The sequence below is a fragment of the Meira miltonrushii genome (assembly GCF_003144205.1).
Source record: "Meira miltonrushii strain MCA 3882 unplaced genomic scaffold FA14scaffold_1, whole genome shotgun sequence".
NCBI lineage: Eukaryota > Fungi > Basidiomycota > Exobasidiomycetes > Exobasidiales > Brachybasidiaceae > Meira > Meira miltonrushii.
This window is the reverse complement of record NW_020289943.1, coordinates 206278-231996: the sequence shown is the minus strand read 5'-3', so window position 1 is coordinate 231996 and position 25719 is coordinate 206278. Positions and strand designations below refer to the sequence as shown.

Here is a 25719-nt window from a genome sequence, read left to right as displayed (position 1 = left end):
ATAGTCCTAAAACGGCATGATGGATAGGATGCAAATCGTTGCGCCGATTAAAGGAGATAGGAGGAATGACTGAGTATCTATTTTTCTTGAAAACCCTGTCTATATCGCTCACGATCTTAGGTTTGAACATCTTTCCCATCAATCACCATCTGATTCTATAAGGTTTTCATCATGAAACACTCGTCCTTTTCAATGGTGCGAGTGTTCGCATTATCGGTATTTATTCTTTTGGCTATGACGCATCTGAGTGAAGGATTGGATAAGCGATCGGTTCATTCACCGCACATTCGCAGAAAGCAAGATCACAAGCATGACAAAAATGACAAACACCATCACAAGCCGGATAAACACAAGGATGATCACGGTAAAGACCACAAGCATGATGGTAAGAAGGATAAAGATCATCACAAAGGAAAGCCGAAAGACGACCATCCTAAAGGCAAACCGAAAGATGACCATCATAAGGACAAAAATGATAAAGACTCAGGAAACAATTCCAAAGGACAAAAATCTAAAGGTGGCAACCAAGGTGATGACAATGACAACAAGAAATCAGGTTTGAATTTGGATTTGACAACAAAGGGAGGAAAAAAAGGAGGGCTCGGAATTGGAATTGGGGTTGGTGGATTGTTGACAGATGTATTTCACGGCGCTCAATGTCCTAAACCAAACGCGAATAAACAGAGCCCAAATGGTAAGATTGGATTTTTGAATTGCGGCTTGAATACACCAGGAGGATGGGATCCTCCTCCTGTTCAATTGAAACAAGTCAAGGTAATGCCCGGTCCACAAGCGATCAAGCAACCAGCATTCAAAGCGTGTGCAAAGTACTACAAGCATTTCAAAGCAGCCAGTGATAAGTATGGTATTCCCGAAATCGTGCTCATGTCATTTGCAATGCAAGAGAGCTCTTGCAAGCCTTATACGCATGGTGCCAATGGTGAAATTGGAATGATGCAAGTAACACCTCAGAACTGTAAGGATTTGGGTGTTCAACCTCAAGATTCTTGGGATCCACACACGAACGTCGACTTAGGCGCTAGGATGTTTATGAAGAACTTAAACCAAAGCGGAGGCAATGTCTTGCTGGCTGTTGGCAGTTACAATGGCTGGGAGAAAGGCATGACCAAGCAGTCAGCAGAAAATACTCAATATGGCTGTATGGCCCAGAAGAACTTAGATTATTTAAATCAATTCATGAACGGCTGGATTCAAGGCAAAGATGGTCATAGCAAAGAGTTCCTGGTTTACAACAATCTGGCGAAGTGTCATGGTCACAATTGATACCTGCGTCCGGTACTTTTTCGATATATATTCACTCTTTTCATTCTTTCATTCCTTTGAGCATCTTTTTCATTTACTTGCAGTGATTTTGAGTAATGCATATATTCTCTTACATACCTTGATGGTGATGATCGTCGATACCACAAGTTTTTTCTTGTATGCACCATCGGACTGCATATATGCATGCTCTCTTCACGCGTATGATGCTTCGTGCACCGTACACGCTCTTTTTAGGAATTTTCTCGTGTTGCTCACAAAACATCTTCTAGCGTCGCGCCTGCTTTAACTTTCTTCGTTTCTAACATCAACAACATCATCATCAGCAGAGGCTGGAAAAGGCTTGAGGTACATACAGATCAAGTCAACCAAGTATCAAGATCAAGAGTTGGTCTTCGGGCAGACATTGAGCCCAGCATGGCAGCCATTTTCGTGCCTGGTCATTTTGAGCAGCTACATCGAATCCTGACAGACGCCATTGCCAATCCTGCTCATGTCTCTCAATCAAACGAATGGTATATCGCTATAGATCGTAGCAGAACCGAATTGGTAGATATCGCTCGAGCAAAAGGTCCAAACGAAGCGGAGAAACGAGAAATTCAATCCGGTAAAGTGGTGATCGAAGGTATTACTCATTCACTCAATGCCGATTTTGCACAACAATCCATCACCCTTTCACAGCATCTTCAAGTTTCAGAACGTTATGCTGCTTCACTGTTACAGGCTGGAATGCAGGCTCGTGCAAAATGGGGAAGGGGTGCTGTAGAGATTGCATGCATTCTCTATCATCGAGAACGCTTGGATGCTATTGCATGTCTTAAAGAACTTATTGATGGTGCTGCTACTCTGCAACAAGACGAAGATGTGCAAGCACGCAAGTTGGGCGCAAAAATGCAGCAATTGGTCGATGCGATCCTGTCATCCTCGCCACAAGGAACTACGCTTGTCCAACGTATCTTGAACGAGATCAATGAAACCAAAACAAGAATGGAAAGAGTACATCAGAGCTTGAGAGGGGCAACCACAACTAATCAGCAACCATCACTTGCAGACGATATACAACTACAAATGCTAAGAATGCTGAGGAAAGAACGACAAGATCTGGCACACGTCTTATACTTGCTTTCGTATTCCAAAGCGTTAGGATCAAATGGAATATTGGCCGTCAGCGCTTGGCTTGCCAATGTGAAGAAGGAGACAGAGTATAACGATGCAATCGTGATTTATCTACTCATCGTTCTGCTCAATGCGCTCGAAATCGCCCCTGAAGACGATGATGCAAATGAGTTCGTAAGCTCATCATCCAACAATTTGGGCGATGACCGCGATTTCATCAAAAAAATGCATGCTGAGTTGACGACAAAATCATGGGGATCAAATCAATTGAAAAGTGTTGCTTTAGTGCAATGGACGCTGTTCTTGGCCGAGGCCACAAAGCGCAGCCCAAGTCTTGGAAACGATCTTCGTGTTCACCAAGATACCCTGCAAAAGCTCTTTATGGAAGCCGTGCATGGAGATGCGCTGTACTACATTGCTCTTCGCATACTTGCCTTCCGTCAACGTCAGATTGATGCTTTGGAGGGTGAAGAGACCGATACGACAGAAGTTAATGCAACTCGGACTGGAGGTGATTCTGAAGAAGAAGAGATTGATGTCGACTTTCAAGAACATATTTTACAACAGATTCAAGAACTCATCCTCTCTCTCACTTCTGTCATGTTACCATTTCTACGTAAGATGCAGAGGGGTGAAGAAGATGCAGCATTTGCAGCCAGCAGATCAGGAACTGCAGAGCCACCTACCAGACGATTCGATATTGAAGCACTCTTTGATTCGGTTTCCTTATTATGTCGAGCAAGACCTGAATCTGGATTGGCATTCTGGCTTGGACCTGAAGGAAAAGGAACGCGATTTCTCAATTGGGCAATCGAAGTTCGAGAGCCAGGACATCAACGTGCTTTGTTTGAAATGCTAGCTTCTATCAGTGCAGGAAAAGAGAGTGCTTGGCATGCTCATACTTTGCTGTCCTCCGGAGATACGAGCGGAACTGCAAGCGCAGGAGGCTCATCATTGCAACAAACACGCTTTGTCTCATGGAGCAAACTTTTCGACTGGGTCCAGCAATTCATCGATAGCTATCGATCTCCCGCAGCAGCAGCTCACCCTGTCACTAGCTCAACAACAGGTGTCATGACATCGAACGAAGCTGTCATACTACGAGGCTTTTTCCGTCTTTTGCGCAATGTCGTCTTTTACAGCATCGCAGCCAGAGAAGCACTTTATCAACATTCGACATATCAAATCATTCCCAGGCTTTTTGCAATGTACACCTGTCCAATCGCTGTGGACGTGAAAGCGGGCATTCTGGATTCTTTGGCTGCTTTCGCTCACGCTTCTGGAACGAATGCGGCAAATATTACCGCCCAGCTATGGTCATTGTTGGAGGAAAACTTGAATGTGACCCACATGCATGGGCGCTCTGCCAACAAGCCAACCCTTTCAGCAGCTTTGCGTGATTTGCAAGCGGTCGAGGTCACCGCTCGGCACTATCCAGCAACGACGAGCTTAGTCAATCTCCTCAAATCGCTCATTCATACACCGGAACGATTGGATCAAAAGTCTGTCAAAGCACTCGTTGGTACAGCTTCCCCTATGTTCCACGGGCTAGCACTCAATCTTGGTCAAGGTCAACGAAGTCCCGGTTTGGAACCTTATGTGGACTTTGTAGTGGAAACCGTGTTTTTGCAAGCCGGTTCAAGAGAATATTCCGATCAAAGTGAGAGATGGCGCGTGACGGCTAGCTGTTTAGACTTTGTGGAGCGGTGTTTGATGTCGTATGATCTCGATATTCTCATGAACGACTCATCCACAGAAACAATCACCAATCTCATCTTACATCCCGGTTTCAGTGTGATGAGACGACTTCTCACAAACACAAAGCTACTACAGGAAATTTTGAGCATCATTAATCCCAACGCTGGCGTGTTAGGAGCACCTTCTGGTTTTGAAATTGTCAATACAAATCAAGCAAACACACTCTTCTATGCAAGCTGCGTTCGACGTTCATTGAGAATTATTCAGAGAGTATTGGATACGCAAGACATCTTCTTGTACGGGCTTCTCTCATCGATAAGCGATGCTGGAGGACAATTCGCATCCGTTGACGTGGCTGCTCGTGTTGGTCTGCTGTCTTCCTATACGCCGCTGGACGCTTTGCTATTGCAATACCATCAAAGTGTCGTGCAAATGGCTTTGTACATCAATTGTACACGTGATGATATTGCATTGTTGGCTGTTCGTATCTTGAGTGGTTTGGCTGCAAGCAATGCGTTTAGCAAGGTTGACAAATTTGGTGGAATGGGTTACAAGCGAGAGATGAACAGGCTTGTTGGATTGTTGGAGACAAGTGATGAAGCAGACCGCATTCGAGCTGGATGCGTTGACCGTTTGGAAGGAGCGGAAGATGAGCCGGCGAGTGATTTGGGAGAACAAGTGAGGGCCACATTAGCATTAATGCAAGTCACTGACACAGAAGATGAGGGAGATGAGATGCAAAAGCTGCTTCCTGCAACTCTTGATGGTGGTGAAGCAATCAGACTTGCAATTCTCGATCTTTTGATTGCAAATACCACACTTGGAGGAGATGCGCCCAACATTGCCCATTTATTGCTCGGATTCGATTTGCGAGCTGTTCGACCCGAGGAGCAAGTCATTCCTGATGCCGATGCATTTGATACACCTCCTTCTGCGTTACATGCGATTTTGGCTTTATTGCGTGTTCCTACAGATTCTACCTTATCGATCGCTCAACGATCTCCCGCCTTTACGGAGAAATGCCTTCAACTAATGACCAACTTGTGTCGCCACCCTTTCACAAGCACGGCAACGATGCGTTATTTACGCACAAAGGAAGACTTTTTCGTTTCACAACTAGAATCACTCTCTCTCGTACCTGTCAAAAGAACATCTTCTGAGTATGGTGCAACGGGACAACTGATTCAGCCTGATGGCGGACACATTACCACAACTGTGGATGCGTTGGTTTCATCCCTGCAAATTCGTAGCCATGTGTTGGGCTTAGTAGCATTGGAACTGCATACCCTTTGTGGCGCACAAATGTGGGCATCAGCAAATCGATTGGTGGGTGTGCTCTTAGGACGTGATTCTGTCGTTGATGCAGAGGATGATGACAGAAGCGTTGAATTGGATGGAGAACGATTCGAGCAAAGTGGAATTCGATTGTTGGAAATCCTGTCCAGCTTTGAGTTCGAGTGGAGAGACGATCGGGAGGAACATGCGAGAGAACCTGTCATTTTGCAGAATTTGGACCTTTCACAAGCTTTGAGTCAACGTCAAAATCGCGAATTTGAGGTTCGAGCAACAATCAATCTCTTAGCAGCTGCACAGAGAGAGCTCGAACGTCGTGGCGATTTGGGTGATGCGCAAAAGAGATTGGATTTTGTTGGCGATTCGACATTGATTCTCGAACATGTTGCCTCACGAAATGCAGCCCGTGTGATTGCAATTGCACGTCGATCAGCAATGCAATCATGGCGAAATTTACTGGATATGACATTCACACGTGCATTCGGCCAGATGGATATTGCCAATCGGGCAAGTATTATCCTGGATTGTTTGTCTGTGCTGCTACCAAGGCTCTACGGTGCCACAAGTGAAAGCGATCCAGCTTTATCAGACTTGGCAGCTGGTGCGGTCTTGGGTCTATTGACGAAATTGCGACAACACCAAGCTAGAGTGGCAGCCGAGGAGCAGTTTGAGCTCGTCGAACTTCCAGTTGATAGATTGGTTGCTATTTTGCAAGCATTGATTGGCGCAATTATTGAGCCAGGGACGACATTGGAAGGAAGAGGTAATCTTTATTCAGCCTTGATCAACTTTTTGCAGCTTGTCAAAGGAACACCTACTGGTGATCTTGAGACAGACGAAGGAGATGAAGCAAGCATTATTGATGCTGCCAGTGAATTCGATGAAAGTGCATCTTTTGCTGGCTTTACGTCGTCTTCTCAAATCGGAGGTGGTTCACGCAAGAAGCGTGCTTCTGCAATCGAGACACGTACGAAATCCCTCTTGGCATCACAAGCCGAACGCTTGATTCCAGTCATTGCTCGCGATGCTTTGGACGCTTCTGATGTTTGGCGTACGGTCGCATTTACGCTCTTTGATCGATTGGCTGCTTTGCAAGATGGATCTTCTTCACGACAAAACGTTGTTCTTGATGTTTTGGGCAAGAAAGGTTTCCTGAAAAGCTTTGTTGCTAATATCCGCGAGATGGATATTGATTTGCAGGAAGTGTTAAAGGTTGACCCCAGCAGCTTGAATGCACTGTATGTGTATGAAGCTCAGATGGCATTTTTTAATCGTCTTGCACAATCGAAACGTGGAGCAGAACGATTGGTGGACGCACGTATCTTTGAGATTCTTACGCAAGTGGACTTTTTGCAAGCAAGACCTCACTCGAATCCAAATTATGACACCTTCGAGGATGGCTTTAATGACGATACCTTTTTGCCGGCTGTGATGAACAGGTATGAGACTCTACTCGTTCCTGCTATCCAATTAGCAGTCAGTATCTTGTTTAATTCCTCTTCTCGCGCGAATGCTGGGAGCGGAAATATTTTGTCAGCATTCAATGGCGGAAGAACGTCTACTGCAAACAGTCATACGGTGCCCAGGCATGCACTATCATTCTTGCAAGCACATCGAAGCACTTTGTTGGTTTCTCTCAAGAATTTGACCCAGGATGTGATCAGTTTGTCCGCCTTATCGGAGGCACAATTGGTCATTAGCATGTTGGTGTTCATCTTGCCAATCCTGGATGATGATGCATTGTCGCCTTCTAAACCGTTGGCCCAATTCCATCAAGCAATTCTGGCAGCTAGTGCTACGTTCTTGTATGAACCGCACTGGAAATCAAGAGTTGTTCCATTTACCGAGATGGAAAGGCAAGAGGCGTCTGAGGTGATTGCTGGAGGAGCAGTTCCCGTCTACGAAGGAGATGGTGCACATTTTTATGATGCAGGTGAATCATTCACAACGCAATTTGACGTACGTGCCCGTTCTACCGTACAAAGTTTGTTGGGAGCCTTGTTGGCTTATTTGGAACGTGCAAGCGAATATGCAGGCGTTGACGAATACGGAGGCAAGCGTGTACGACCATGTTTGACAAGTTCATTGTACACCCATTCTGCTCGTGGAACCTCAATGACGGACGATTTGGCCGATCTCTCTGCCACGACAACCGGTCCAGGACGATATGGTTTAACGGGAGCGGGAAGGAATCCACATGTGGCTAGTCTAGGAACAGCGCTGGCAGGCTTGGATGAGAATATTCGCAGATGCAATGAGGCCTTTTCAAATCTAGAAAAGATGCAAGGCATGTTGGACAATTCTGAAGGTGTTCGATTGGAAGAATGGGATGAAGTATTAGGAGGCAGTGCAACGGGAGAGGATTTGCCAGTAGATATTTCTGACTTGGCTCCCACACAGAGAAGAGTGATTGCTATTCGTTTACTCAAATCACAAAGGTCAAAACAACGAGCTGATGTTCGATTTTACCTAAATTGTGTGGAAATGATGCTGGTTTTGCTCTTTAGACATTTTGCTTATTATATCGAGCTGGGAAGGAGCAGTAATACGGTCATCTCAAACGAGAAGAACTATTTGAGGAGAAGCATGACGCCTTCTTTGCAACAAAATCAATCGGCAAGTGAGACAGCAGCTTTGATCAAAGATGGCAGCAGAATCACCGGAAAAGTGCTGGAGTCGTTGGAAGGGCTTCTTGGATTTATTGTGGAAGAGAATGGGGTGAATAATGCTGATGAACGAAAGGCATACATTGAAATGACGGCAAGACGATTGCAAGGCGTTTTGCTAGAAAATACAGAAGATGTGTAACTATTGTACGAAAAATGAATAATGAAGATAGAAATTGAATGGCGTGTACGCGTGTGAGATAGTGGGTGGGTGTAGTTGTTGCGCCCGTCTTAGTTTAAGCGGGAAAATCCTCCACATCAACAAGATCAAAGGGAAGGATTGCGAATAGCTTCATGACTATCACCTACATTAATACAGCAACAATGCTATCAGCTTATCAAGGAATGCGCACTGTCATCGGAAGACAATCAGGAAGCATTGTCGGACGAAGATCTTTTGCTTCATCCGCTTCTATTTTAAACACAAAGAATGGCGGTCCTGCAACACCAATGAACGATGATCGTACAAGTCCAAAGACTACAACGGGTAATCATCCAGGTTATACGGATGCATCAACCCCAGTCACAGATGCACATCCTTCCAACATTCCACCTGCAAGTGCAAATCAAACACCTGTAACGTGAGTAAATTGAAGGAGGAGAAAATGTGAGAATTGTGACTAATAAACCCTGCTTCCCCCTCCAGACAAGCACGATTGGCTAGCACAAAGCATGATCAAGAACATCCAGGCGTCTTTGAGATGGCAGAAGGAGCAAAACTGTGAGTGTTGAGGGATTTGTTTGAATTGATTGTATGCTGACTGATCTCTTCCCTCTCCAGCGGCGGTGAAGGAGCAGAGAAGCCAGAAGATAGAAACGTAAAGGGATGGGGACCAAACAATCTTTCTTCTCAATTCAGCAAACATGAAGGTCGTCGTAATCCAGTGTTGGACGGAGGAAGCAATGAAGGCGGCCATGATTCAAAGGGGAACTCAAAGACCTGATATTTTGCTAGATATCGCACGCATGTAGTATGGCAATAATCAATGAAATTTTAAATATTGCAGATCACGTCTATGATACGCTCATGATAATGCACTTATTCGTAGACCCAAGTGTCAACTGCACGGGTGTAGTTGATTGTTGGGTTTTGTTCACCGAACCACAAAGCGATTTCCTTCTTCGCGGATTCGACAGCGTCAGAGCCGTGGCAGATGTTACGGCCGACATCGATAGCAAAGTCACCACGGATTGTACCTGGAGCAGAAGCAAGAGGGTTTGTTGCGCCCAACAAAGCACGGCCTTGTTTGACGACATCCTTTCCTTCCCAAACCATTGCAACGACAGGGCCTGAAGCCATGTATTTAACCAATCCAGGGAAGAAAGGTTTGCCCTTCAAATCAGCATAGTGCTTTTCCAAATGTTCTTGGGAAGCATGAACTAATTTCATTGCAACCAATTTGTATCCACGTCTTTCGAAGCGACCGATGATTTCACCGGTCAAGCCACGTTGAACGCCGTCAGGCTTGATCATGATGTAGGCTGGGTGTGAGGGGGGGTTGGTCAGTTTATTGGACATTGTTGTGCTTATGTGGTAAGCTGTACTCACTTTGTTCAGTAGCCATTTTGATAGATTGTTCTGGAGTTGAGTTGATGGTATCAAAGAGAGTGTTTGACCATGCAATCTTTGGCCAGTTAAATCTTCCAATTAATCCTCCGCCCTCTGTTGTTGCGCTTTGGGCAGAAGGCGCAAGCTCTTTTGCTGTTGAAAATTCAGAATTCGCATTGACCGCCGCCAAAAGGAAGAATCCAGAAAGCAGCAAACTCAAAATGCATGCCACACGTGCTCGATGTTGTTTAAGCAGAAGCGAGCCTGACATTATAGCGTATGCAGTCAGGATTTAAGCTACAGCATCGACTCCCCCTTTTTCTGTATTTGAAGCGGAAAAACGATTTGCTGCCTTTTGTTCTGTTTGTTGAAATGGTGCAGATATGATGCTCTATGGATGTGTTCGGGAGCAAGCCTGAGACAAGAAGCACCTGCAAGAGTGCTTTACGCAACAAGAAGGCAGGCACAACACCGGTGGCCGGCTTAAGAACGCGTTTGTGTGCGCTTTTGAGGCAGTGCATTTTTGCGTACATACTCTTGAGTGGAGTAAAAAGCAGTGTTAATGAAGTTTAATGAGGTATAGTATATAGAGTGGGGAAGCGGATGAATGAATGCCAATGCCATCATCTCATCTCTTGACTATGCCAACATAACAGAATGAGCTCTCAGGGAAAGTTGTCAATTAGACCTTTGCCCCATTTGGATTTCGTGTTGGGTTGGCCAGGGATCGCGCCAAACAAAGAAGCTTCAAGAAATGCTGCTCATATTGCCGGAAATGTGGAAGTTCGTTTAGGCAGCAAAGGGATGAAAGCATCTTGGCTTCGAATCGAGCTGAGAAAAATTGAAACCGTTCCGGGTGGTGAAAATTGGGGTGAATTGATAGGATCAGGCCCCATCGATGTCTGGTCAGCACGTTCTGGAACAGGAAAAGGAGATCGCGAACAAGATCCAGATGGGACATGCTGGGAGGTATTGAAGACCAACGACTTCCCCTTCCGAATCAACATACCTGAGGCTTTACCGCCTTCAGCTCGATTGGACAAGATTTGTGGATTACAGTATGAGGTGGTAACCAGCCTTTGCGTAAAGACAAAAAAAGGTTTCATGCGAAAAGAAGATACATCTTCTGTCATGCAATCCGTTCAACCAATCACTCTCGATAAGCATGAAATGCATTCAACCTGGCCAGCATACAATATACCCGATACCCATACAGGTGAACGTGACTCTATGCGTGCAAAATTACGAAGGGAACGTTATTGTTATGCTCCGGGCGATAAGATTCGTGTCAAGGTCATTGTTCAAAGCAACCGAGTTGAGCCAGCCAAATTAAAGTCTGTTGCAGTCACGATCAAGGAGACCGTCACTTTCCATGGAGTCAAACCTAGCAAGAAATCCATGACGAGTAACAGCAGCTCAGCTCAGCCATCTATGCAGCGGGTTGAAGTGGTGACACAGAAAGCAAAACAGATTGGTAAAAAAATTTACAAGGGAGACAGCAAAGATTACGATATTGAGCTTGTGATTCCAAAGAATCATGCTCTAATGTCAATTTCTACCGCCAAGCACATCGAAGTGAGCTATACGATGCGTTTGTACGTGGATATCTCTAAATCCCCTATTGTTATCGATCATGTACCTATGATGATGACTACATTCCCACGACAAGCCTCTCTCTCATTGATGAAGAAGATCGGATTTGTGGAAGGATTGAGTGAACGCGACATGCTGATCGATGACGACTTTGACGATGCATCGACTTCTCGAGGTGTTAGTCGTAGCACTCGGCCTATTCCCAGTAGAAGTTTGTCTTACGCTGGAAGTTCATCGACTGGAGGCGGAGGTTATGAAAATGCACTTTTGCAAAGACGTGATACGGTGATGACAAATGCAACTGGTGGAATGGCCGGCAGAGGTGTACCAGGACAATTGTACAATTTTGGTAATTATGGCCCACCTCCTTTGCCAACCTCTTCACCCGCACCATTCTATGCTGCAGAAGGTCCAAGACCTGCATTTGCGGGACCTGGTGATGGTGACGATCAGCAATTATCCGAACAAGAAAGGAATGCATTGTATCATCATTCCAATGATCCTCGAAATGCAATGGCAATGGGCGTGGATTATGGTGCTGTTGCTTCTTTAGAGCCTACAAGATCAAGCTTTTTGCCTTCTCGCGGACCAACAGATTCTCCTGCTCGGTTTTCTTTTGCTGGTTTTCCTTCTTCTGCTACACCTATTTCTCGACCTTCGACGGCGAATGCAGTACCGAATTCTGCTGCTGCAAATGCGGCGGCAGAAGAGGAAAAGGAGCGATTATATCTTCGTGCTCGACTACAAGCGGAGAGAAATCAAAGAAGGGCTGATGAAGCAAGAGCAGCGCTTGCAGCTGGAAGTACTCGAGATATTGATTCTGCAAATACCTTACCCGCATCTGAGAGTGAAAAGTTACGATTATGGGAAAGAGCAAGACGGGAAGCAGAATTGTACCAGAGAAGTTTCTCAGAAGGTGCCAATTTCCCTGCAGAAGAGAGTGCAAACAACAGTCGAATGCATACACCCGCTTTGCCTCGTGTAGACGAAGACGCATCTTCTGGAGAAGGTCCACCGGGTGGCTATCCGAACTCGCCAGAAAATCGATTACAAAGGCCAATGTCGATGCAGCATGATAATCGCAACAGTGCAATGTTTTGGCTCGATAATCCAACAATGGCCGCTGCAGGTGCTCCAGCTCCTTCAAAAAATAATCAAGGGCAGACGTACCCTTCATATGCATCTGCAGAAGATGAAAAGAGACGATTGTACGAGCAAGCAAAAGCGGAAACCGATGCACACATGCAAGCACAAGATCAATCTGTTGCCTCTTCTTCCAACATGACACCATCTAGTTCGGCAAACATGGGCGATGTGCCTTCATACAGCGCAAGCGTCAGCGGATCTCATACGAACGGCTTGAGTGAAAAGGAACAGATGAAACGATTTTATGCTGCTCAAGATGCTGTAAATCAATATCAAGCCAGATTGGATGAAGAAGGAGAAAGCGGTGCATCAGTAAATCCGCCCAAGTTTGATGTTTCGGGAATGTCTTCCAATCTCCAGCAATCTCAGCCCTTGAGTGAAAAAGAGCAAATGGCACGCTATCATGCCGCTCAAGCTGAAGTTCAGCGTCATTTAGCCAATTCGTATGATTCCAATGGTCTCGCCAGTTCATCTGGATCTACAGTGCAAAATAACCCTGCTCCTCAACCTCAACCTCTTGGTGAGAAAGAACAATTGGCACGCTATCATGCGGCACAAGCAGAAGTGGAAAGATTCACCTCACAACAAGCTACCAGTCCTGCTCCTGCTGCAATAGTGGTGGCTAGCGGGTCGAATGGCAGTACTGTTCCTGCCAATACTGGCACATCAAACCTCTCAGAAAAGGAACAGATGCGACAGTATTGGGAAGCAAGAGATCGCGAAGCACAAAAGAACAATCAAGCAGCAGCAGTGGCAGCAGCACAAGCATCTAGTCCACAAAGTACACATATGATGGCTTCACCCAGACCAGTATATGCTCCCAACTTTCATGGTTTACCGTTTACTGCACCTTCTGATGTTCGAGCATCTCCTGCAACGACACCATTACCACAAGGACCATTTGTTAATGCGCCTCTTTCCAACGGAGCTGTGAAGCCGAGAGTAGTTTCCTATACTCCAACAACACAACATTCTCAACAATCCCAGCAACAACATTCACGATCACAAAGTAACGCCCCGACAGTATCTTCTCTTGGCATTCCGCCTCTCTCTCGACTTTCTCTCAATCATCGCGGAGGAACGCCAAGTCCGTTTGAAGGACCTTGGGCGCCAAAGATTGCATCGCCTGCATGGGAGGATGAGAGTGGGAACGATGCATCGAATGATTCAGATGCTGTTCCACCACCATTACCACCTAAGACTATGCTCTCCCATTCATAATCTTATTAAAATAGAATATACCAAATCATCAAATAAACATTGCCGATAAGCACGTGAGCTAGAACGCGTATTGTGACAATCAATAACACGCGTGAATTTTTAATGCGTGGGTATGATGCACCCTCTTACACACACAAGTGTCACACAGAGAATATAGACAGCATCAGACTTTCTTTGTAAGCTAAGCAAGAGTGCAGCAAACAACCAACCCCGCCCTGTCTTTCTTACCATCATCATGATCGCATAAATGCACTTTCTTTGTCTTTAGGAAGAAGCAATAAAAGATGCTCGTTATACAGCAAACCCCATTCAAGGGGTCGTTACCTCAACCTTCGGGTCCTAGCTTAAGTCAAGCAAAAGTGGTAGAGGAAAAACCTACAGCCATCGAAAAAAGTCTACCTCAAAAGATGCGCACACGGACAATGGCACGTTCGACATCAATGTTTCAACCTTCTATGGGAAGCCGTCTTGGTGGTAGTCTTTCTTCCGCTAGGTCAACTTCTCCACTCTCGTCAGCCTCCTCACAAAAAAGCTCACTTGGTCTGTTTCCTCCTACAACATCTACCCCTGCTTCCACTGTAGCATCGTCTACACCAACTCACAAAACAAGAAATTCGCGCAAAGTGAAGCAAGAGGAGTCAATGCCTGTTCCTTCTTTAGACAAAGGCAAGAGTGTCCAGCTCCCTACAGAAGATCCAGCTGAGATACAATATGATATACCTGAAATAGCATTGCCGCCTTTTGCACGATCGTCAAAGAATGCCGTTCGAGATTTAGCGCGAACGTGGGAAGCAGTTGCAAATGCAAGACGAATTGTTGTCATTTGCGGCGCCGGAATTTCAGTTTCTTCGCCAGCAAATATACCTGATTTTCGTTCGGCTCAAGGTTTGTTTCGAAAATTAAAGGAAAAACATCCAAATGTTGGATTGCAAAGTGGTAAGGATTTGTTTGATGCGAATTTGTTCAAATCTCCATCTACTTCTGCTTTGTTTTATTCGATGGTATCGGAGTTGAAAGCAATGGCAGATGCTGCCACGCCTACCTCTTTCCATCATCTTCTCAAGCGGCTCGATATGGAAGGACGTTTGATGCGCGTTTATACGCAAAACATTGATGGCCTGGAGGAAAAGGCAGGTTTGTCGTTCGGCTTGGGGCATACAGGTGACAGCAGAAAGACTTTGCGCAACCTAGGCAAGCGTAAACGTGAAGCGGCCGATCGAGCAGCCGGCAAAGGTAGGAACGGTCTTGCAAGATGCAAGAGTGATTCCGCGGTTTTGTTTGGCAATCGAGCCATGGATGACGAAGCTGATGTAGATGAACCAATGTTCCCACGTGCCATTCCACTCCACGGTTCATTGTCTACGATGACTTGTCAGGTTTGTGGTCACAAAATCTACCTCTCTCTTGCATCTCCCGGCCCACAAACATTACCACAAGGGGCTCGTGAACTCTCTCCTAGTGCAAGCGATCAAGCGGTCAATGCGATGGATCTTCTTTCTCAAGGAGAATCTGTGCCTTGCAAGCAATGTGAAACGGCAGATATGGCCCGCACGGTTGTTGGGTTGCGATCGAGAGGAATCGGTATGATGAAAGTGGATGTTGTGCTGTACAACGGACAAAATGAAGGAGCCGAGCGTGTGGGCGATTGCGTTGAGCGAGACATCTTGGGATTGCGTGATCCTAATGAACCACTTGTGCCAGAGAATAGCCGTGAGCGCACCCTGCGCGAAAGAAAGGAGAAGAAGGAGGCTAACAGTACTACTTTAAACCCGATTCTCGAAGCTGCAACTGCTGATGAAGCATTCGCATCTGCTTTTGATGAGGAAGATGATGAAGATAGCAAAGATGCAAGATTAGCAGATGAAGCGATTGGTCAATCTCCACCTGCTCTAGAATCGGAACCCAGGCTACCACAATCGAAACCAAAGCGTCAACCACGTTTGAAACCTCTTCCACCAGATTTGTTAATTGTAGCAGGCACAAGTCTCAAAGTGCCTGGAACGAAACGAATCGTACGTGAATTTGCTAAATCATGTCAAGCACGCGACCATCGGGAGTACCCCGGCAGTGACGAAGAGAGCGATGGCGAAGAAACGGAAGGTGTCAAGACCAGAAGTTCCCGTAGTGCTTCACCGCGAACTGATTCAAATGACACGGAGGAAGAGGACATCAATGCGCCTATTCGTACAATATTGCTCAATTACGATTTCCCCTTACCGCATGGTCAATGGGAAGATGTGTTTGACGTTTGGGTCCAAGGTGATGTTCAACAAGCTGCTTTGGGTCTGTGGGAAGCAACAACTTTCCCTGATGATCAAGCAGTCAATGATTTCAGTATGAGTAATGATGAACATCACAAGTTGCCATTTGATGACATTTCATGGTCGCAATATCGTGAAAGTTTGGAAGCTGAGCGAATTGCCACCAAAAAGGCAGCCGTTGCTGCCAAGAAAGCGGCAACAAAGTCAGCTAGCCAGCAAGAAGCCAAGGCTGAAAGTTCATCGCAGAAGGGTAGCACAGATGATCCATTGGCCAAGAAACCATCCAAATTCAAGGCCAGTAAGGCCACCGCTTCACCAACGAAGAAAAAGGTCAAGAATGCCACTTCAGCACCACCTGCTGCTACAAACGATCTTACAAATTACATGAAAGGTACAAAGGCATCCATCGCTCAACGCAAGGTTTCTTCAAAAGCCTCAAAGTGATTATAGGACAATTCATTGCATTGTAGAATTAACCATATATATTTATGTACACTAGTTCCAGCATTATCATTTTAATCGTGAATACCTCTCTTACTTGCTCTTGTTTGATTCACCGGTAGCCCAAGATGCATCAGCTACGGCTTTAGCACCCTTTTTACGTTGAGCGCTCACCTTTGCAGCTTCACGACGAGCGTTTGAATCTTTTGTTCCCCAAAATCCACTAACTTTCGACAATGCACGACGACGTTGACGGATCATATGAGTGTACATGACGTACAAACCTGGCCACCAAAGAACAAACAAGACGGCAACCAAGTACTTTTCCGCAGTCCAAGCAGAGGGTTTGTCCCATGGGTAAGCGTTTGGAAGTGTTTTGAACATCAACATGGCTTCTGAACCGGCTCCCATCGGGTAGAGAACGTAGAAAAGGGTATAACGAGCCCACTGTAAAAAGTTAGATTCGGAGCCCATCAAAGCGTTTGCATAGAAGGGGTAACGAATACATTCAGTCAAACTCCAAGCGAAAACCATTGAGGCATACCAAGGCGAAGCGGCAGAATTGATGTATCTTTCTGAAATTCCCCAGACCAAGAATAAACGTGAGAATACTTGAACGACAGTTGTTGGAACGGGAGTCTTGACGATTCCGATTACAGCGTGAACGATTTCCATGACTGCCAAAGATTGTACGACGGCTACTAATGCTCCAGAGATTGCATGAAGTGTACTTGCACGGTCGAGTAAAGTTGAGAGAAAGGCTGGAAGTTTTGGATTTTTGAATGAGATCACATAAATGTTTCTTTCAGCTGCACTTCGTAAGAAAGCGATGAATTTTTCACTGTATTCGATCGGAAGTGTTTGTCGCATTTCCCCCAAAGCTAGATGACGAATCAATGTTGTCAAAATCATACTCCATCCAAAGAAGGAGATCAGATTGAATGCGACCAAATAGGTCTTTGTTATAAAGTTGTTTGCCATTGTTGCGAGACGGTGGTGAGGGAAGAAGGAAGAGTTGGAATAGAAAAGCGCGCTAGAAGGATGCGGACGTGGGTGAGTGCGTGAAGCCGAGGTTCGGAGATTTGAGTCGCTAAAAGAACAACACACATTGAATTGCAATGAAAATATTCATAGTTTAAAGTACAAGTTGATCCCGCCACGATTCATATTGTCTGATCATCTGTGGAGTAATTCTACGACGAACTTGCTTGGCTGCAGATTCCAAGTGATCCTGACGAACGGCCTCTATTGAGATGCTCTCATTCATAGCACGCAGACCGGCATCATTGCAGATTGAAACCACTTCTGCGCCTGAGCAGCCGTGAGTCAGATCAGCAATCAAGCTGAGATTGACGTCCTCTGCCAAAGCCATCGCTTGTGTTCTCTTAGAGAGAATCTGCTTACGGGCTTCAAGATCGGGTGGCCCAACGTATAAAAGTCTATCTAATCTTCCAGGTCGTAAAAGAGCAGCATCAAGAACGTCGGGTCGATTGGTAGCAGCAATGACGATGACGTTGGATAGCTGTTCAACTCCATCCATTTCATTGAGCAGTGTGGTAATGAGTCGATCACCTCCATCTCCACTTCCTCTTGCTGTTGTCATTCCGTCAATTTCATCAAAGAATATGATTGATGGTGCAGCCGCTCTCGCTTTTCTGAAAACGTCCCGTAAAGCACGTTCACTTTCACCAACGTATTTGTTGAGTAGTTCTGGCCCCTTTACAGCCACAAAATTTAAGCCGCTTTCACTTGCAAGAGCACGGGCAATGAGCGTTTTGCTACATCCTGGAGGACCATACAAAAGTACTCCACGTGGGGCATCAATTCCCAATCTTTGCATCGTGGATCGATGCTTCAACGGCCATTCGACACATTCACGAATCTTACGTTGAACATCCAAGCCAGATTGCCCAGGCGCAATATCATCCCAAGTCACTTTGGGTAATTCCAATGAAATCTCACGCATTGCTGATGGTCTGACTTTTGCTTGTGCGAACAGAAAATCTGATTCGGTCAGACCATTTGATTGAGAAGATGCGAGCGACATGTTTTCCAATTGGCTGCTAAGATCTGCATGAGCAGAGGCCATATCACGAGAGAGCGCCTGCATTCCAGCTTCGCGAACAAGTGCAGAAAGATCTGCTCCCGCGTATCCATGTGTCCTATCAGCCACAGCTTTGATGGTTTCGGAGGTGAGTGAATGGGGTACACCCTTTAGCAAAACCTGCAAGATTTCCAAACGTGCTGTGCTGGTAGGGATTCCGACCTCGATCTCACGATCCAAACGACCAGGTCTTCGCAAAGCCGGATCTAAAGCGTTTGGTCTGTTTGTTGCAGCAATCACAACGACCCTCGAGTCCTCTTTTCCGTCCGCTCCCAAACCGTCCATCAATGTCAAAAGCGTTGCAACGACTCGCTTTTCCACTTCTCCCGCTCCTTCTACGTCCCCGTCTCTTCTGGGTGCTAGTGCGTCGATTTCATCAATTATCACCACACTTGGAGCATTCTTTCTAGCCCGAGCAAACACTTTGCGAAGAGCTCTTTCTGTTCCACCGTGTAAGCTGCTTGTTAATTCCGGACCAGAGATGGTTTCGATGGATGTAGTGGGAACGCACGATTTGGCTGCGCTGTATGCCAAAGTTGTCTTTCCCGTTCCTGGTGGTCCAAATAGTAATAACCCGCGAGGAGCCGGTAATCCGTATTGTTGGAAGAGATCCGGTCGCTTTAGTGGGAGTTCGACCAGCTTTCTCAATTCTTCGATTTGTGCGTCTAATCCACCCAAAGTCGCATATGCACTCTCTTTCTGTAATGCTCCATTGACCTGAGGAGTTGGGGTGGAGGTGGCAGTGTCGTTTTTAGGCTGTTGGATTGTGATCTTCATTGAACGAGTTGCTCTTGCAGCTGATGAGATGACTCTCTGAACATCAGCAGACAGTGCATTTGTTGTTGGGAGAGACCCCGAACGTACTCCAGTTGAAGTTACCTTTACAGATACTGAGTCGCCGCCTCTGAGTAGCGTGAATTGCATTCCTTGGGTAACAAACTTACCCAGCATGAGATGCTCGCGAGCCTGAGATGTGAGCAGAGAGAGTTGCTCTGCATTACGCTTTTGGTGGATTTGCAGTTTGATTTCGTTTGTCGATTTGAGTTCTGTTAAGCTTGCGATGTTCAAGATCTTTGCTTGCCATTCTCCGGCTTGACTTGGTATGTAGGCGGCCGGAACACACACACATTGTTCTACATCAATAGTAGATCTAGGCCAGATATCAGCAATGAAGCAATGTTCGATTCCTGAAGAAGATAGAATCACAGCACCGGGCGATGCGATTTGGATCCTTAATGTGCGTAAAAGAGATGGATGAACAAATACTCTAAGTGATTCGAATGCACTTGAAGAGTCTGCTTCTGTTGCAGAAACAGTTAAACTTTGTGAAATTTGCAATCCCTTCTCGCCATCATTCTTTGATGGCATCTTTGGCGGTAGGGGTGGATGAATGCGAGAATAGTGCGAGTAAGATTTTCTACGCGCGTGTCATAAACTTAAGCCCCGGCGATCGACTCGATTATTCACAAGAGAGCGGATCTTAAGGTAATATATTTCATGCCATTAAAGTGAGGATGGCAATGATGATGATGATCTATTAATGAACGCAGGTACCTCGTATTAACCCAAGGTTTCTTCTTATTAGAGTCTGTGCATGGATGGAACTCTATTTCGTTTGCCGCGGCATTGACGGAAAGATTTGCGCTTTAGCACCAGAACAGCAGCGGCGCGTTTTAAAGCCGAAAAAAGAAAGTAAGGATGCGAATACCCCACTCTTTTTAACATGCTTCTTACTTTGATGCATTGAACTCCTTTCTTTTGCAGTTTCCCCGCAATTCCATCTACCCGACTTCTTTGGGGGGAAAGACTAAAGCGAGAAGAAAATAACAAAGGTGTTGAGAACCCTCTCTATTGCCATGTGGATGTGGTTGTGATAGCAAAAATGAGCGATTCTCCTTCTCCTTCATCCATGATGGGACCGCCTTCCTCGAACGATCTGGCTGGCAATACAAGTATAACATCATTGAAAACCGCGGCACAAAAGATGGAACCTCCAAAAGGAAGAGCGCTATCATGCGAACAATGCAAAAAACGAAAGATTCGTTGTAATCGCGAAACACCTTGTGGTCCTTGTATCTTGCGTAACGATCAAGCAAGATGTAAACCCGTCATTCGATGGGAAGCAGGATGTAGTTTGAGCGAATTCACAATCTTGCAAAACAGGGTGAACGAACTGGAAGAAAGGTTCGAATCCATGCAAAGGGCTGTGGAAGGCGGTGTAGGCGAAGGGAGAAGATTATCGTTCTCTAATGCTTCATCATCAAAGTATGTCATGGGCGCATCAAATACTCAAAATGCAAACAACGTCAATAACACAAGCGCACCTAGGGACGGTGAGAACGATGCAGTGATGATGTTGGAAGATTTTGCAATGGGAAACCGTGCAAATGCCAGACGTGCCGCTCAAAAGTTGGTACCAAAACCCGGTCTGTTATCTTCACGTCCGGGTGATAGTCCGGATCCCTCCAGACTTGAAACAGCAGTCAATCAAAGGAGCGCAGATCCAGCAGCAGATGTGGCTTATAGGTTTTTGCGACTGGCACCTCCTCCTGAAACACAGCGGCAAATCGTTCATTACTACTTTGAAAGGTTGGAATGGTACACGAAATGCCTTTATCGACCGAACTACATGGAAGATATGAACCTTTTGCTATCACTTGATCTCGAAACGGCGGCCCGAAGTGTTCGTCCCACGTTCTTGTGTGTACACTTTATGGTGATTTGCTTGGCCATCCATCTTTGTAGCGGAGAAGAAGTTCTTCTTTGGGGCTATGATCGAGTGAGTGCTCAGTCCCTATGTGACGCTCTCTTTGCCGGATCTCAACAATTGCTCTGGTCATCGGATTTCATTGGAAGTCATCAACTGGAACATTTGCAAGCGGTTGTGTTGATGTCGGTATATGCATATAATGTTGATGAGCAGGCAGATGCTGCGTATGCATTAGTAGGAGCTTCGATCAAGATTGCACAGAATTTGGCATTGAATAGGCTGGACGATGTACGATTCCTAGAGAAAGAAAGACAGAAGAACAAGAGCGCAGGTGCTTCTGCTCAACAGCAACAATCACCATTGGAAAGAGAATTGGGAAAGAGAGTGTGGTGGTATCTTGTTTGGCTTGATTGGAGTCATGCGCTGTCACATGGAGGTTGCTATGCTATCCACCCAAGTCATAATCGAACAAATCTTCCTGCTAATATCAATGATGAAGATCTGACAGCTTCTGCTACCGTAGTGCCCAAACCGCTTGAGGAATATACGTCCATGAGCTTTACGATCTGGAAATTACGCTTCTTGGATGTGTATAGACAGACGATCGATCTGTTGAACGGGCCAACGGGAATGACGCACACGCAATTGACAGAGATGGATAAAAAGTTGATGGAAATGTTGAATGGATTGCCCTCCTACTTTCAACTTCGTATGGATGAGCAAGATCATTGGACGTTTGGCGATAGTTGTCATGATATGGAACTGCTCTCGATTCAAATTACCGGTTGGAATAGACTCTTGCGTCTTCATAGACCTTTCTTGGCCCGAGGATTACTGGATAAGAATAGCGTCTCGCGAAAGAGATGTGTGGATGCAGCATACAACATCTTGGCCTGCTTCCGACATGCCAAAAAGCATGCTCCTCTCCTTCTCAAAGTTTGGATTCATGTGTATTACGTATTTTCAGGTGCATTGGTGTTGTTTTTGGACTTGTGTTATGACGACGGAAGTGACAGCAAAGCAACAGAAGACAAACGAAAGGCGATTCGAGAAATGCTGGATATATGTGATACAGCACGTCATCTAAGTGCAGCAGCAAAGAATACTTACAATCTGCTGTTGGGACTGCTAGAAGCGGAAACGGAGCTGCGAGTCCATCAAGGACAAGGCAAAGACAATTTCAAACCAAACTCCAAACGGAAAAGGGCAAAGACTGAATCCAACTCCCAAGGCGTTGCATTTTCGCCATTCGTTTCGCTTGTTGAACGTGTGCTAGTGGATGCAGCTTCGAAAAACAGTAGTGGTGATAGTGCTTCATCTTCTCTTGGAAGATCGCCGAATGAATATACCGGTTCAGTTGGCGGATTATTTGAACCGCCTGCAAAGAGACATACGACAAGCTTTGTACGAGATCGACATTCGAGCATGAGTAACAGTGATAATCGTTATAATTGTGGAGGAATAAACACAGGGCATGGCAATTATGGCGTAAAAGATGTGAACAGTACGCAAAATGGACAGATGCAATCTTATACCAACACTGGCAGCTTTTCTGGTCCTCCTCTTTCGCCTTGGAGCACATCAAGCTCTCGTGGAGGTGGAAATGGCGGAGGAGCGAATGCATGGAATATGGGAGGAGGATTCCCAAGTCCAACAAGTGGAGCGTTTGGGAACGGCGGAAATCTCGGTAATCCATCATTGTACGGAACAAATGTAACAATGATGAGTGGTAATGCAAACTTGAACGGAGGAGGAATGCGAAATACGGGAGCGGCAACGACGAATGGCTTGAGCAGCTTATTGGATGAAGACATCTTTTCAGGACTATTGATGAATCAACATATGGAAAATAACAGCGATTGGGAATCTGCTTTGGCTTTAGTTGCTCCTTTGCCAACGCCTACGCACGGAACGGGCACCTCTGCAACCAATACCACAACCGGAGCACCAACGCCCGGATCACAATCTGCTCCCACCCCTGGAGCTCATCAGCAGCACCAGATGCAGCCATCAGGGTATTGAGAATCGTGTAACATTATCGCTCAATCATATGAATTTGTTTTCAGTCATAGTATGTATGTAAAAAATGATCTCAATTGGTAATAGGAATGTCACAATGATTAGAAAAGGGGGTTGCACATCTTTTGGTTTCGAAACAAAGACAGGGCAGAGAAAGATTTACAGAACGGCTCAGAGAAAACTTCACTTATGACCATTAATACCATTGCTTCCGTTCACTTCTTGATGATTGCTCAAAGCTTCATCAGCACGCTCCAAGTCACCAGCAGATAAAGTCTTGCTTCCCAACAAGCCTGGCGTACTGGATCCACTCATACTACCAACAGACGTTCCACGACGACGTCCTTTGAGAACGAGTGGCAAACGGAATGCTTCTTCTTCATCTTCGTTTTGGTTGATAGCTTGCCAGAATGCGTTTCCACGATAATCATTCGTGCTTAAACCTTGCATATCTTCTGCCAATGTTCCGTAATCGCCCGGTGTACGGACGCCTCCGTAGCGTGGAGATCCAGGCATGGAAATTGGTGGTGGTACCTTTGCTCCTTCGTCAAAGTAGTTGTCATCTTCATCATCTTCGAACGAATCGGGATAAGCGCGACGCAAAGCTAATTGACGTGCTTTTGCATATTCCACACCAAGACTCTTCCAATCCAACAAATCACTCAAACGTTCACATCTGTTCCTTTGATTGATACGTTGACGACGGGTCTTTTGACAGAAATCGACCATATAATCCGTCAATTGATTTACGCTTTCCTCAACGCTCTTCATTCGACGATCTACAATGTACAAACCATAATCCGATGTGTTCTCTAGCGTTTCTTCCAAGAAGCAACCGACACCAGACAAGTTTGTTGTGATGGAAGGAATACCCATGACTGTGCATTCAGCAGGTGTGTAGCCCCATGGTTCATAATAACTTGGGAAGACACCGATATGGCAGCCACGTACGAATTCTTCGTAATCCAATCCCAAGATTGGGTTGTTGGCATTCAGGAATTCAGGATGGAAGATGATCTTGACACGGTCTTGAGGGCGATTAAAGAGTTGCACACGTCGAATCTGGTTCAAAATTGGATCATTGGCATCATCTACCATATTGTGCGTTGTGACGGGAGGTAAAGAATTACGCTTCAAAGCATAGATTCTTCTCTTGAGCAAGATCTTGTCTTCTTCCGATAGCAAAGTCATTGGGTCAACGATATCCATACCACCTTCACCTTTGTATCTTGCAGTACGTTCGAACAATCTTTCTCCGATACGCTTTTGGATCTCATCAACGGTGTCACGTAATTGTTTAGTCACTGCTTGTCCCTTGAGTGCTTCGATTGTGTAGGAATTTGTAGCAGCAGGCATAATGATAAATGCAACAACCGTAGTCTTGCTGCCGGATGCCTGTAATCTGTGATTGAGACGGGCTAAAGATTCAATAAACATATCCACACCCTTGTTGCGGTATTCGTAACGACCAGCTGTGAACATGTAGATTGTATTGTCAAGGTCAAAGTCGTAATGACCGTAGAAATGACCTTTGATGAATTCGTTAATCTTTGCTTTGCTGATAGCGTGCATATTTTGGAATTCATGCATAGCAGAGAATTTGACCACATTCAAACCGTTTGGCAAAACTCCATCGGGTTTACGTTTGAGCAAGTGTTCACTTTCGTACGCTGTAATGTGAGAAACTGTGGTAAAGACATCGGCGCAATGAGCAGCACTTCTTTCGATGCAGTATCGGTGATAGATACCACGCTTTCCAGCTTCATGATCGACGTCAAAGTATTGCAAATTGTTATAAAAGTCAACGCTACCGGCGCACAAGTAACGACCCAAAAGAGTTGCATGGGTGGTGAAAATTGTCGTTACATCAATTCTTCTCTTTCGACAAAGAGGAATTGCGAGACCTGCTTGCCATTCGTGAAAATGAGCAATGATGGCACGTTTGCGTTCATGAATGGCATATTCTCCCAAGAACCAAGCAACCAGATAACCAAAGATTAAAGTTTCATTGGTTTCATGATCGTTGGGGGGAGTGGGTATTCCTGCTAAATTCCAAAGATCTCCTTTCCATTCGTCCATTCGATGATACATTGAGCCTGTATCGAAAAGCAAAACTCTTGGGGCACGCTCGATCAACCATCTTCCGTAAAGGTATTTTACACCACGATCTTTCATGTTTTGCAAAGTTGCCTTCATTGCTGGATCGGTGGGTTCCATTGCTTCCACTTCCATGGGCGCGGTACGGTAGGACAAAGGTCCCACGAGTGTATAACGATCTCCATATTCTTGAGCGGTGACGGGAGCCTTTGTTTTAATGACGGTATAAATACCTCCGACTGTGGGATATGATGTGATTGTTAGCAATGACAGGGGAAAAACCTTTTTAGTAAACTACTTACCTTTGTTGGCCACTTCCCAAGCGCATTCGAACAACAATGCGTTGTTCACATCACGTCTTTCGACCAAATCTCCCATGATGATAATGAATGTGAAGCACTTCTTCCACGTGTGGTTGATGTAGGAAGTCTTATTCAATAATCACACGTGGATAGTGTTGGTGGTGAAGAGAAGATGATCTATGTTGTTGGTGAGAGAATGTAGTGTGGGGATTTGTATTTTAT

The 25719-nt window shown here is 45.5% G+C and overlaps 10 protein-coding genes across 10 annotated transcripts; 6 read left to right on the top strand and 4 right to left on the bottom strand.

The window, feature by feature from the left end:
* Window positions 1-171: 171 nt before the first annotated feature.
* FA14DRAFT_183055 (lysozyme-like protein) lies at window positions 172-1525 on the top strand (the record flags this gene model as incomplete). The annotated part of the gene is made up of 1 exon (XM_025501280.1): window positions 172-1525. The coding sequence occupies one exon, from the start codon at window positions 172-174 to the stop codon at window positions 1282-1284; it is 1113 nt and encodes a 370-aa protein (XP_025356821.1). The 3' UTR covers window positions 1285-1525.
* Window positions 1526-1594: 69 nt separating this feature from the next.
* On the top strand, window positions 1595-8240 carry FA14DRAFT_159026 (uncharacterized protein). Its single transcript, XM_025498021.1, has one exon. It carries the CDS (start codon window positions 1699-1701, stop codon window positions 8194-8196), a length of 6498 nt encoding a protein of 2165 aa, XP_025356820.1. The 5' UTR covers window positions 1595-1698; the 3' UTR covers window positions 8197-8240.
* Window positions 8241-8378: 138 nt separating this feature from the next.
* On the top strand, window positions 8379-8998 carry FA14DRAFT_175829 (uncharacterized protein; the record flags this gene model as incomplete). Its single annotated transcript, XM_025500613.1, has 3 exons — window positions 8379-8635; window positions 8701-8775; window positions 8836-8998. The coding sequence occupies 3 exons, from the start codon at window positions 8379-8381 to the stop codon at window positions 8996-8998; spliced, it is 495 nt and encodes a 164-aa protein (XP_025356819.1).
* A 95-nt stretch (window positions 8999-9093) lies between these two features.
* FA14DRAFT_162913 (putative nucleoside-diphosphate kinase) lies at window positions 9094-9619 on the bottom strand (the record flags this gene model as incomplete). Its single annotated transcript, XM_025499791.1, has 2 exons — window positions 9094-9536; window positions 9604-9619. 2 exons carry the CDS (start codon window positions 9617-9619, stop codon window positions 9094-9096), a joined length of 459 nt encoding a protein of 152 aa, XP_025356818.1.
* A 341-nt stretch (window positions 9620-9960) lies between these two features.
* Window positions 9961-13563, top strand: FA14DRAFT_186728 (uncharacterized protein; the record flags this gene model as incomplete). Its single annotated transcript, XM_025501529.1, has 1 exon — window positions 9961-13563. Exon 1 carries the CDS (start codon window positions 10261-10263, stop codon window positions 13561-13563), a length of 3303 nt encoding a protein of 1100 aa, XP_025356817.1. The 5' UTR covers window positions 9961-10260.
* A 704-nt stretch (window positions 13564-14267) lies between these two features.
* Window positions 14268-15851, top strand: FA14DRAFT_108704 (DHS-like NAD/FAD-binding domain-containing protein; the record flags this gene model as incomplete). The annotated part of the gene is made up of 2 exons (XM_025495849.1): window positions 14268-15630; window positions 15727-15851. Coding segments are annotated over 2 exons (1488 nt in total), but the record flags the coding sequence as incomplete, so codon positions are not given.
* Window positions 15852-16358: 507 nt separating this feature from the next.
* FA14DRAFT_118383 (PTPLA-domain-containing protein) lies at window positions 16359-17246 on the bottom strand (the record flags this gene model as incomplete). The annotated part of the gene is made up of 1 exon (XM_025496286.1): window positions 16359-17246. One exon carries the CDS (start codon window positions 17244-17246, stop codon window positions 16359-16361), a length of 888 nt encoding a protein of 295 aa, XP_025356815.1.
* A 154-nt stretch (window positions 17247-17400) lies between these two features.
* Window positions 17401-19146, bottom strand: FA14DRAFT_118769 (AAA-domain-containing protein; the record flags this gene model as incomplete). The annotated part of the gene is made up of 1 exon (XM_025496310.1): window positions 17401-19146. One exon carries the CDS (start codon window positions 19144-19146, stop codon window positions 17401-17403), a length of 1746 nt encoding a protein of 581 aa, XP_025356814.1.
* Window positions 19147-20135: 989 nt separating this feature from the next.
* Window positions 20136-23222, top strand: FA14DRAFT_3483 (uncharacterized protein). Its single transcript, XM_025502228.1, has 2 exons — window positions 20136-22912; window positions 23124-23222. The coding sequence occupies exons 1-2, from the start codon at window positions 20252-20254 to the stop codon at window positions 23160-23162; spliced, it is 2700 nt and encodes an 899-aa protein (XP_025356813.1). The 5' UTR covers window positions 20136-20251; the 3' UTR covers window positions 23163-23222.
* FA14DRAFT_186723 (putative glycogen synthase) lies at window positions 23109-25650 on the bottom strand. The gene is made up of 2 exons (XM_025501528.1): window positions 25498-25650; window positions 23109-25434 (listed from the first exon to the last, which is right to left on the bottom strand). Exons 1-2 carry the CDS (start codon window positions 25571-25573, stop codon window positions 23282-23284), a joined length of 2229 nt encoding a protein of 742 aa, XP_025356812.1. The 5' UTR covers window positions 25574-25650; the 3' UTR covers window positions 23109-23281.
* Between the last annotated feature and the right edge of the window lie 69 nt (window positions 25651-25719).

Excerpts from the sequence above, each read along its gene's own strand:
- FA14DRAFT_159026 (XM_025498021.1), top strand. The coding sequence starts at position 1,699 with ATGGCAGCCATTTTCGTGCCTGGTCATTTTGAGCAGCTACATCGAATC.
- FA14DRAFT_3483 (XM_025502228.1), top strand. The coding sequence starts at position 20,252 with ATGAGCGATTCTCCTTCTCCTTCATCCATGATGGGACCGCCTTCCTCG. Across the intron at positions 22,913-23,123 it reads TCTTTTCAGGACTATTGATG|AATCATATGAATTTGTTTTC; the intron begins AATCAACATATG and ends ACATTATCGCTC.
- FA14DRAFT_186723 (XM_025501528.1), bottom strand. The coding sequence starts at position 25,573 with ATGGGAGATTTGGTCGAAAGACGTGATGTGAACAACGCATTGTTGTTC. Across the intron at positions 25,435-25,497 it reads TTGGGAAGTGGCCAACAAAG|TCGGAGGTATTTATACCGTC; the intron begins GTAAGTAGTTTA and ends CATATCCCACAG.